The sequence below is a fragment of the Oncorhynchus keta genome, chromosome 13 (genome assembly GCF_023373465.1).
Source record: "Oncorhynchus keta strain PuntledgeMale-10-30-2019 chromosome 13, Oket_V2, whole genome shotgun sequence".
NCBI classification, from domain to species: domain Eukaryota; kingdom Metazoa; phylum Chordata; class Actinopteri; order Salmoniformes; family Salmonidae; genus Oncorhynchus; species Oncorhynchus keta.
Genome location: NC_068433.1, coordinates 34552403 through 34565179, shown reverse-complemented (window position 1 = coordinate 34565179; position 12777 = coordinate 34552403). Strand labels below are relative to the sequence as shown.

The 12777-nt window shown below is 40.2% G+C and overlaps 1 protein-coding gene across 2 annotated transcripts in view; it reads left to right on the top strand.

Annotated features, from left to right (window-relative positions):
• Positions 1-10326, top strand: part of lgi2a (leucine-rich repeat LGI family, member 2a) — a 34263-nt gene extending 23937 nt beyond the window's left edge. For both annotated transcript variants that reach the window (XM_035784021.2, XM_035784020.2), the window contains 3 exons: positions 3589-3758; positions 4902-5066; positions 6548-10326. In XM_035784021.2, coding sequence (XP_035639914.1) covers positions 3589-3758; positions 4902-5066; positions 6548-7365 — 1153 coding nt within the window. In that variant the 3' untranslated portion in view covers positions 7366-10326. The remainder of the gene's footprint in view (positions 1-3588; positions 3759-4901; positions 5067-6547) is intronic.
• The last annotated feature ends 2451 nt before the right edge of the window (positions 10327-12777 follow it).

The following is a 12777-nucleotide window of genomic DNA, read 5'->3' as shown; positions in this document are numbered from 1 at the left end:
CATCTATTTTGTGCATGACACAAGTAATTTTTCCAACAATTGTTTACAGACAGATTATTTCACTTATAATTAATTGTATCACAATTCTAGTGGGTCAGAAGTTTACATACACTAAGTTGACTGTGCCTTTAAACAGCCTGGAAAATTCCAGAAAATTATGTCATGGCTTTAGAAGCTTCTGATAGGCTAATTTACATAATTTGAGTCAATTGGAGGTGTACCTGTGGATGTATTTCAAGGCCTACCTTCAAACCTTCAAAGTGTCTCTTTGCTTGACATCATGGGAAAATCAAAAGAAATCAGCCAAGACCTCAGATCATTTTTGTAGATCTCCACAAGTCTGGTACATCCTTCAGAGAAATTTCCAAAAGCCTGAAGGTACCACGTTCATCTGTACAAACAATAGTACGCAAGTATAAACACCATGGGGCCACGTAGCCGTCATCCTGCTCAGAAAGGAGACGCGTTCTGTCTCCTAGAGAAGAATGTACTTTGGTGGGAAAAGTGCAAATCATCCATTTCCATTTCATCCATTTAAGTCATTTAGCAGACGCTCTTATCCAGAGCGACTTAAAACAACAGCAAAGGACATTGTGAAGATGCTGGAGGAAACAGGTACAGAAGTATCTATATCCACAATAAAACGAGTCCTATATTGACATAAACTGAAAGGCCGCTCAGCAAGGTAGAAGCCACTACTCCAAACCGCCATAAAAAAAGCCAGACTACGGTTTGCAACTGCGTAGTACTTTTTGGAGAAATCATACTTTTTGGAGAAATGTCCTCTGGTCTGATGAAACAAAAACTGTTTGGACATAATGACCATCGTTATGTTTGGAGGAAAAATGGGTAAGCTTGCAAGCTGAAGAACACCATCCCAACCGTGAAGCACGGGGGTGGCATCATCATGTTGTGGGGATGCTTTGCTGCAGAGGGGACTGGTGCACATCACAAAATAGATGGCATCATGAGAAAAAAATATGTGGATATATTGAAGCAACATCTCAAGACATTGGTCTCAAATGGGTTTTCCAAATGGACAATGACCTCAAGCATACTTCCAATGTTGTGGCATAATGGCTTAAGGACAACAAAGTCAAGGTATTGGAGAGGCCGTCACTATAAGCCCTGACCTCAATCCTATCTAACATTTGTGGGCAGAACTGAAAAAGTATGTGCGAGCAAGGAGGACTTACAAACCTGACTCAGTTACACCACCCCTGTCAGGAGGAATGGGCCAAAATTCACCCAACTTAATGTGGGAAGATTGTGGAGGCTACCCAAAATGTTTGACCCAAGTTAAACAATTTTAAGGCAATGCTACCAAATACTAATTGAGTGCATGTCAACTTCTGACCCACTGGGAATGTGATGAAAGAAATAAAAGCTTAATAAAGTGGTGACCTAACTGACCTAAAACAGGGAATTTTTACTAGGATTAAATGTCAGGAATCATGAAAAACGGAGTTTACATGTACTTGGCTAAGGTGTTTGTAAATTTCTGACTTCAACTCTATGTTTTTATATACATTACCAGTCAGAAGTTTGGACTCACCAAGGGTTTTTCTTTATTTGTACTATTTTCTCAATTGCAGAATAATAGTGAAGACATCAAAGCTATGAAATTATGGAGTAACAAAAAAAAGGGTTAAACAAATCAAAATATATTTTAGATTTTAGATTCTTCAAAGTAGCCACCCTTTGCCTCTATGACAGCTTTGCACACTCTTGGCATCATCTCAACCAGCTTCACCTGGAATGCTTTTCCAACAGTCTTGAAGGGTTCCCACATATGATGAGCACTTATTGGCTGCTTTTCCTTCACTCTGCGGTACAACTCATCCCAAACCATCTTAACTGGATTGAGGTCAGGTGATTGTGGAGGCCAGTTCATCTGATGCAGGACTCCATCACTCTCCTTCCTTGTCAAATAGCCCTTACACAGCCTGGAAGTGTGCTGGGTCATTATGCTGTTAAAAAACAAATGATAGTCCCACTAAGCCAAACCATATGGGATGGCATATCGCTGCAGAATGCTGTGGTAGCCATGCTCATTAAGTGTGCCTTGATTTCTAAATAAATCAATCATCAACAGTGTAACCAGCAAATCACCCCCCTATCGTCACACCTCCTCCTCCATGCTTCATGGTGGGAACCACACACGCAGCGATCATCTGTTCACCTACTCTGCGTCTCACAAAGACACGGAACCAAAAATCTCAAATTTAGCGCCATGATGTACACCTCTTTGTACACTCATCAGACCAAAGGACAGATTTCCAGTGGTCTCATGTCCATTGCTTGTGTTTCTTGGCCCAAGCAAGTCTCTACTTATTATTGGTGTCCTTTAGTAGTGGTTTCTTTGCAGCAATTTGACCATGAAGGCCCGATTCACCCAGTCTCCTCTGAACAGTTGATGTTGAGATTTGTCTTTTACTTGAACTCTGAAACATTTATTTGGGCTGCAATTTCTGAGGCTGGTAACTCTAATGAACTTTTCCTCTGTAACTCTGGGTCTTCCTTTCCTGTTGCGGTCCACATGAGAGCCAGTTTCATCATAGCGCGATGATGGTTTTTGCCACTACACTTGAAGAAACATTAAAAGTTCTTGACATTTTCCAGATTGACTGACCTTCATGTCTTAAAGTAATGATGGACTGTCGTTTCTCTTTGCTCATTTGAGCTGTTCTTGCCGTAATATGGACTTGGTCTTTTACCAAATAGGCCTATCTTCTGTATACCTCCCCTACCTTGTCATAACACAACTGATTATCTCAAACACATTGAGGAAAGAAATTCCACAAATTAACAAAACACACCTGTTAATTGAAATGCATTACAGGTGACTACCTCATGAAGCTGGTTGAGAGAATGCCAGGAGTGTGCAAAGCTGTCATCGAGTCAAAGGTTGGCTACTTTGAAGAATCTCAAATATATTTTTATTTGTTTAACACTTTCTTTGGGAACTACCTGATTCCATATGTGTTATTTCATAGTTTTGATGTCTTCACTATATTATTCTACAATGTAGAAAATAGTCAAAATAAAGAAAAACCCTGGAATGAGTAGGTATGTCCAAACTTTTGACTGGTACTGTATGTGCATATATAATTATCATCATTTTAATTGGATACAGCCAATAAAGTGTTTTATAAGCCCATGTGGGCTGGGAATCAGGAAGATGCATGACATTACTGTAAAATCAATCAAATAATCAATCATACAATGAAAACAATAACAGACCCTTTAGTGACGCCAAATTTTACACTAGTTAAGGGGGTGGAGTCATCATCTAATAGAACGAATTGGAGTCTGTCGAACAAGTAAGAGCGGAAGCAAGAGAGCACCCGACCTCGAAGACCTACATTTGAAGAAGAATATGATGGTCAATAGTATCACATACTGCACTTAGAGGGAGACGCATGAGTATAGAGAGAGATGCTCATTTGTATATTTTATAAGTGCGGGTTCAGTGCTGTGGCGACTGATAGGTTTCATTGACAGAATTGGAGTTTAGAAAATCTGTAAACTGCTGGGCTAGGGTATGGTTATGCTGTGACTGATATCTGGTTGTCTGTCCTTGCAAAGTGACCTGCGAGGAAATGCCTTTGAGTGTGACTGCCGTGCGAAGTGGCTGATGATGTGGCTGAAGAGCACCAATGCCACGGTTTCCGATGTAATTTGTGCCGGACCCAAGGACATGAAGGACAAGCGACTGAACGACATGGCCAGCTTGCACAATGAATGCATCTCCACTGGTGAGGGAGCTGACTAATTGCAGTGGTAGAAAAAGTATCCAATTGTCATACTTGAGAAAAAGTAAGAGAAAATGTCTTATATTAAGCAAACCGAACGGCACCATTTTAATTACATTTTTTATTTACAGATAGGCAGGGGCATATTCCAACACGTGTGTTTAATGAATCCGCCAGATGAGAGGCAGTAGGGATGACCAAGATGTTCTTTTGATAAGTGTGTTGAATTGGACCATTTTCCTGTCCCACTAAGCATTGAAAAGGACCGTTTTCCTGTCCCGCTAAGCATTGAAAATGTAACGTGTACTTTTGGGTGTCAGGGAAAATGTATGGATTAAAAAGTACATACCTTTCTTTAGGAATGTAGTGAAGTAAAAGTTGTTAAAATATAAATGATAAAGTACAGATACCACAAAAAACTACTGAAGTAAAAATACTTTAAAGTATTACTTAAGTACTTTACACCACTGCTAATTGCCATGGTCTTATTTGAGCCCTCCATCATAAGGCCTACTTAACATAAACTCATTACAATGATAATATAATTTATAAGAGTTTCCATAAACTATGAGAAGCATATTATGCATAACCATAGTAGCACTTTGCAGGTTATGAGGAAATTCTCAAAACAACTGATGACAACAGTTTACCTGACAAGACTGAAGTCAAACATTACAGTTTTGAATTTATGTGCAATTTACTTTTATTGTTGCCTGACGACTGAATTTAATATAGCTGCTCTATCGATCACTACATACAGGACATTGTCTGAATCTGTCAGTCGTTTGTGTGACTTCAAAATGAGCGGCGACCTACAAAACAAATTCATCAGCAACAGTTGATCCAGTGTTTGGGTTTTTCATCACTGGTTATTTGGATAAATCACAATTTTGCAGGTGTTAGCATCTTTCAAATTTCAGAAGGGGAAGGGACATTCAGCCAGTAACGTGCAAAGAGAGAGGGTGTAGCTCCTCGTTCCAGTTCCACTTCTCATACTAGCATCTCTTCATATCTTAACACGTGTGGACCCAGAACTTAATTGAGCAGCTAACCAATTACGTGAAACTTTAGTTCAAGATTCGTTTACACGACACAACATGTTTTATTACAAATCATACTAATGCTAAGATTGCTCACTCTCCACAGATTTTATCCACCATCAGTCGGTGCCATCAGAGTCTCTGTCTGTGGACACATTCTCTTATAAAAATGACGTCTATGTGGCCATCGCTGCACCCAACACAGAGAGTTGTATGGTTTTACAGTGGGACCACATTGAGATGAACTTCAGGACTTATGACAATATCACAGGTATTTGGTAACATGACATCTTATGTCACTGAGGCTGACATATTCCTCTCTCAAACACACTTGTGTGCAAGCGCACAGTAACATTTCAAATAGACAGGATGAGTGAAATTATTATTTGCAGCACGATTTATGTTTTAACTTGTTTTTTTTAATGGGAAGGATGTTTAATTTAACCAGAGTGTTAGTATACATGCAGATACCTAGTGACACTGTACACACAAACTTTATTGAGCTCCAGTATCATATTTCCCATTTTTTTAAACATTACAATGTGTTTACTGATAACGTGTGTGTTGGCGAGAGGAAAATGCCGCCCTGAATGTCAAGATCACTGCTTAAATATTGGTGAGTATTTATATGGGGATGAGGTAGTTGGGTGGGCTATTTACAGATGGGCTGTGTACAGGTGCAGTGATCGGTAAGCTGCTCTGACAGCTGATGCTTAAAGTTAGTGAGGGAGATGTAAGTCTCCAGCTTCAGTGATTTTTGCAGTTCGTTTTCAGTCATTGGCAGCAGTGAACTGGAAGGAAAGGCGGCCAAAGGTGGAGTTGGCTTTGGGGATGACCAGTAAAATACACCTGCTGGAGCACGTGCTACGGGTGGGTGTTGCTATGGTGACCAGTGAGTTGAGATAAGGCAGGGCTTTACCTAGCAAAGACATATAGATAACCTGGAGCCAGTGGGTTTGGCAACGAATATGAAGCGAGGGCCAGCCAACGAGAGCATAAAGGCCGCAGTGGTGGATAGTATATGGGCTTTGGTGACAAAACGGATGGCACTGTGATAGACTACATCCAATTTTCTGAGTAGAGTGTTGGAGGCTATTTTGTAGATGACATCACCAAAGTCAAGGATCGGTAGGATAGTCAGTTTTACGAGGGTATGTTTAACAGCATGAGTGAAGGATGCTTTGTTGCGATTTAATTTTGGATTGGAGATGCTTAATGTGAGTCTGGAAGGAGAGTTTACAGTCTAACCAGACACCTAGGTATTTGTAGTTGTCCACATATGCTATGTCAGAACCGTCCAGAGTAGTGATGCTAGTCGGCCGGGCAGGTGCGGGCAGCGATCGGTTGAAGAGCATGCATTTAGTATTACTAGTATTAAAGAGCAGTTGGAGGCCACGGAAGGAGTGTTGTAATTGCATTGAAGCTCATCTGGAGGTTTGTTAACACAGTGTCCAAAGAAGGGCCAGCACTATACAGAATGGTGTTGTCTGTGTAGAGGTGGATCAGAGAAGCACCAGCAGCGAGAGGGACGTCATTGATATATACAGTGATATACATAGAACATAAATCATATACATATACAGAGAACATAAATTGTGCTGTATATTTATCAGCAATCATTTTGTGGTTTATATCTAGTGCCGTTTCTCTTCCTTATCCTTTATCAATATATCAATATATTTCCAGTATTTTAAAGCCAATAAACTATCATTTGAATTTCTAAATGTGTTTATTCTTTGTCTCAAATCTTAGGCCAGTCAATCGTTGGGTGCAAATCGGTCATCATCCAGAACCAGGTCTTTGTCATCGTGGCCCAGCTCTTTGGTGGTTCTCACATATACAAATTTGATGAAGACCAGAGCAGGTTCAGCAAGTTTCAGGATATTGAGGTATCCAAGATCTCCAAGCCCAACGACATTGAAGCCTTCCAGATTGCTGGCGAGTGGTTCTTTGTGATTGCCGATAGCTCAAAGGCGGGGCTCTCCACTCTCTACAAGTGGAACGACAAGGGCTTCTACTCCTATCAGTCCCTGCATGAGTGGTTCCGTGACACTGACGCTGAGTTTGTGGATCTGGATGGCAAGTCCCACCTCATCTTGGCCAGCCGCTCCCAGGTGCCTGTAATCTACCAGTGGAGCAGGAATGCCCAGACGTTTGCCCTGCAGGGAGAGATCCCCAACATGGAGGATGTGGTGGCCGTCAAGACCTTCCGAGTCAAGGAGGACCTCTACCTGGCCATGACGCGCTATATAGGTGACTCTAAGGTACTCCGCTGGAGTGGCAAACAGTTTATGGAGATCCAATCCCTGCCCTCAAGAGGTGCTATGATTCTCCAGCCATTCTCCTTCAAAGAGCGCCACTATCTGGCCCTGGGCAGCGACTTTACCTTCTCACAGATCTACCTGTGGGACGCTGATAAGAAACTCTTTGAGCGCTTCAAAGAGGTGTACATCATGGCGCCACGTTCCTTTACCGTGGTATCCACCGACCGCCGGGACTTCATTTTCTCCTCCAGCTTCAAGGGCAATACACAGATCTTCGAGCATATCATCATCGACTTGAGCTTATGAGATTTCCAGGGCTTCCCTGCATCTTATGTCTTCCATTATAAACGTTGACATTTTTGTGGGGGAAAGGAGGGAGAAGGGTCCAAGAGAGGGAGAGGTAACTCAAGCAGCATTATCAAATATTTTTTCCTATTAAGCACCTCTTGTGTTTGTATACCATTTTTAAGTCGGTCATGTCCCTACTGTTCTATGGACTTTTACGCACAAGTAATCTCGGTTAACCCAGAACTAAAATCTCAAGTCATTTGGTCACCTCTGTGATTAAGTTGTGGATCTATACGTGGTAGTCACGGTTTGCAAAGTCTTGCAAAAGGAAACTCTTAGCCAAGTCTTTTCCTTTTCCACAATGTACATTGCCTTATCAGCACAGGCGTTTTAGTGTTTTGTTTGTCCTGCTGCTGCGCCAACTCGCTATGAATAGTGATCACTCCCAACTGCTTTGTAGATACAGGGAAAAGTCACAGCAGCACAAACCTTTAATAACAATATTATGTGACACAAAACCATTGTGATCCCGAACCCAGAACTCTTAAACAATCATTAGCAGTACACATGTATGTTTGTATTTTGTTAATATCGTCTATATAAGCAGTTTCACAAATATTTGGGGATTTACAAAAGTTTTCATTTTTGTTCTTTATTTCACATAAATGTACAATTACTCAAGACCCTAAACAAGTCCTTGCTGCAGAGTACAACTAGATATGTGTGTATTGATTGACTAAGGGCTATATTCAATCAGATCTACTTTAGCCAACAACCATATAGCTTATTTTTGGGGCTGTGTCAGAGGCGGAACTGCGTTAGAGCTGTCAAATCCAAAAGCAGCACATGGCATTATACCTAAAGCAGACATTGCCATTGGCTGCATGGAGTCACATTACGAGAAATCCCATGCAGCCTTGTTGACAAGTTCAAACACTGGAATGTGAGCTGTAATCTAGAGCTCAATTAGGCTGATAGACATTTTTTTGTTTGAATGATTTTCAATTTGAGCATCATTATTTCTACAGTGTATATATATAGCCTTCACTTTCTCATTCTGAACTTCTAACGCAAGTAGGATGGTTGTGGCTTCGTAACAATGATCTGCTCATCTGCTCACCGATTTGACAGCTACAGTGCAGTTACACCTACAAAACATCAGTAATGCGGGTTTTGGCTGTTGCCGGTTAACTCTTGATCTGATTGAGTCTCTGCCTGAGGCATCATCATAGATATTGACTATGCTAGTTTGATTATTAAAAACATTGACCAAATAAGTCAACATTAATGCTCTACAGATTTATTCTTTCGAAGAATAATGATACATATTAACATATTAACACAAACTTTCTGACAGAAAGTATGACCGCATTCTCCCTCCATATTGCACAGCTTGTGCTTTGCTGGTCAGTCTCATGTACTAACTCATTGTTATCAACTCTGTGAAATTGTCTTAAGTGGATCAAGCTCTGCCTCAAAACAGCAAAGTTACAGTTGGTGATCAGAGTTCAAATGAAAATGTATCATTTGTCTTGAAGCGAACACAGACACTATAATTGTATTGTAGTTTTTTTTACATACATATCCCAGCCTCAAATGTAACATTTGCATAGTATATAATTTCACTGGTAGCGTATTTAACCATCATATGCCAATATTTGAGCCATACCTCCAACAATTCATCTTCTAAAGAAACACATGTATGCTGCGGGGAACTGTCCACTGTAAACTCCTGTCTTGAGGACTAGTACAAATAGCTTTTCATAGAAACATATATATGAATGTTCTCTGCATGTTGATAAATGAGGCCGACTAAGAGTATGAGTCTACTTTAGACTATAGGCTGCTAGAGGAAATTCCTGCACAGCCTACAGGTTCTCAATTATCATTTCTTTCACTAGCAGGTTGAAATATCCAGTATACAACTGTGCATAACCAGATAGCATTAGTATGGTGGCTAAGTGTGACATGTTTGCCTATGGGAAATCCTAACAGCTGCTTAAATTGTTAGCTGAGCGTTAAACCAGACTTGTTCCTCTACATTAGCCTCTAATATGCTACATTGTAAGCATGGCCCCAATGAGTTCAGACAAGTTCATGTACTGCATGCAGGCATTATTGATAGGGTTGAGTAATTATTTTAGCAAAACACTGACCCTTCCAGCTTCACAGCTCTGTAAATAACTAGATGTCTGTCTATCAGATAATGGCATGTTTTATGCGTTTTATAGATTTAGTCAACTTATAACCTGAATATAGTCAAAAGACCAGGCCAAATTAATTAGAAGTTCAACAGTCACCGACAGAGATTTAGCATTGTAAAGTATTTTTTGCGTGATTTCCCACAGCAATTGTTTATGCCTAAAGTTTTGATCTGTGATGTTCTTGCATGAACAGATGACTTGTGTAGGTAAATTATAATGATTAAATAGTCAATTAGAAAGTTGTACAGAATAATGCTGCCAATATTTTAACCAAAACTAGAAGGCATGAACACATCACTCCAATGTTATACTAATTTCACTGGCTGCTTGTAAAGTATCAGTCTAATTTTCAGATTTGACTCTTAACTTTTAAATCATTGCATGGCCTTGCCCAGTCTTATCTGACATGCTCGTTCCATATAACCCAGGGAGAAAGCTCCGCTCCCAAGCTGGCCTGTTGACAATACCAGTAGAACTAAGGCCAGGAGCGGAGCATTCTCTCTATCAGAGACCCATAGCTATGGAGTGACTTACCCTGTTAGGTAAGAGGGACAGACACAAATGAGGTTTTTAAATCATACTTGAAAACCCACCTTTTTACTCTGCCTTTAAAATATGGTTTTGTTGTTATTTTAGCATCCTTTTTTCCTTCATTTTTTTTCTTAGTCTTTTTTTGCCTTCCGTTTTAAAAAATCTCTTACCTTTTATTTATTTTTACTGTAATATGTGTTGTGATTTTAAATGCACTTAAAATAAAGTTTGATTTGATAAACGATGTTACTATACAATGTATTCAACTTTCTTGACTGACACATGATCACAGAAAATTCAAAGCTGAGCAATGGGGGGTGACATGGGACTGACAGGTATTGGTAAAAAACATACCAAACATCAGTTTATTATTTGCCATAATATTCATGCGCTGACGACCTGGAAATTTCTAGCACATGCTTAATGCCATGGTAAAGCCCACACAATTGACAGCTCATTATTCTCAGAAGACTAGCTGGTCCGGACAGCCTCTTCCTCTTTTCATAATTTGTTAGTTTCGAACGTATAACCAATAGCAGCTATGGTGACACTGCCATGTTGATCTGAGCTTTGCTGTTGGAAAACCACTACAGTGTCCGACTTCCGGCTGTCGCAGATGTACCCCCCCAATCTCACTCGTCAACTTTCGTCTACAGTTAGCTTTGTTAACCTTACTACTCAAACACACCCATTGGCTCCCAATCGACAAGGATGCTGCCTTCAAAATGGGTGTATTCCACTCCTAAGGTACCTTAAAGAACCACAACAGTGAAAATACCCCTTTTCAGCTGAAAGACGATGCCCAGAGCTTACTCGTGATGTTGCACAATAATTTAAGTTAATAAGTCTTCGCGAGTTGAGACTGAGCTGAGCCAAACAGCCTTTTGAAGTCCACTTGGGTGCCGAGCCATGTAGCAAATAAAAATAGGGGGTGCAAACATGCACACGTCCACTTTTTTACCAGATACAGTGCCTATCATAAGTATTCATCCCCCTTGGATTTCTTCACATATTGTCAGGATCTTTATAGGACAATGTCAGGACTTTAATTTTACTAGTCCTTAGGATGTTGCATGATGGCTGCTTGGGAATGTTCTCTGGGGGACGTTTGGTAGTTCCTTGTAAGATACCAGGATGTTACTGAGGACCATGTTAGGACCATGTCAGGATGTTTTAGGATGTTCTCTGGAGGAAATTTGTCTAGTTCCCTGTAAGTTATCAGGACATAACTGAGGACCATCTTAGGATGTTTGTAAGATGTTCTCAATACATTTGTTTTACCAGTTGTCAGGATGTCACGTGATGGTCCCAACTGTCCCAAACACTTATAAGAAAGGCAGAGTGGGTAATTTGTTAAATATATACTATATATACAATTTTTATTGGCCAAGTTTTGTATTTGTTTTGTATTTTTTGGGGGGCGGGTACATTATCCATTTCTATGTATAAAATATGTACCCGTAGGCTGCCACTCAAAAGAAAAACAACAGTAAGGAATACTTAGTTTAACCTTTTGTAACTAGGGGGCAGTATTTTCATTTTTGGATAAAAAACTTTCCTGTTTTAAACAAGATATTTTGTCACGAAAAGATGCTCGACTATGCATATAATTGACAGCTTTGGATAGAAAACACTCTGACGTTTCCAAAACTGCATTGATATTGTCTGTGAGTGCAACAGAACTGATGTTACAGGCGAAACCCAGATAAAAATCCAATCAGGAAGTGACACATTTTTTAAAAACGCCTCATGCCAATGACTCCTTATATGGCTCTGAATGAGCTACGAATGAGCTTACATTTTCTACGTATTCCCCAAGGTGTCTACAGCATTGTGACGTCTTTTTAGGCATTTATGTTGAAGAATAGCCGTAAGGGACCACATTTAGCAAGTGGTCACATGATGGCTCCCGCAGAAAATCTTGCGTAAAGTACACAAGTAGCCATTTTTCCAATCGCTCTTATGAGAAACCAATTGTCCCGACGGATATATTATCGAATTGTTATGTCAAAAACACCTTGAGGATTGATTCTAAACAACGTTTGCCATGTTTCTGTTGATATTATGGAGCTAATTTGGAAAAGAGTTTGGCGTTGTAGTGACCGCATTTTCCGGTCGATTTCTCAGCCAAACGTGATGAACAAACGGGAGCTATTTCGCCTACAAAAATAATATTTTTGGAAAAAAGGTACATTTGCTATCTAAATGGGAGTCTTGTGAGTGAAAACATCCGAAGCTCATCAAAGGTAAACAATTTAATTGGATTGCTTTTCTGATTTTCGTGACCAGGTTGCCTGCTGCTAGCTAGGCATAATGCTATGCTAGGCTATCGATAAACTTACACAAATGCTTGTCTGGCTTTGGTTGTAAAGCATCATTTCAAAATCTGAGATGACAGGGTGATTAACAAAAGGCTAAGTAAGCTGTGTTCAAATATATTTCACTTGTGATTTTCATGAATAGGAAGAATTTCTAGGAAGATTTATATCCATTGCGTTATGCTAATTAGTGTCAGGTGATGATAACGGTCCCGTTCACGGGCTGGGCGTCACTACAGGTTAACTTCGGCAATGTCGTTTACAAAATAGCCTGCAACACTCTACTCAGCAAATTGGATGCAGTCTATCACAGTGCCATCCGTTTTGTCACCAAAGCTCCATATACTACCCAACATTTTGCGACCTGTATGCTCTCG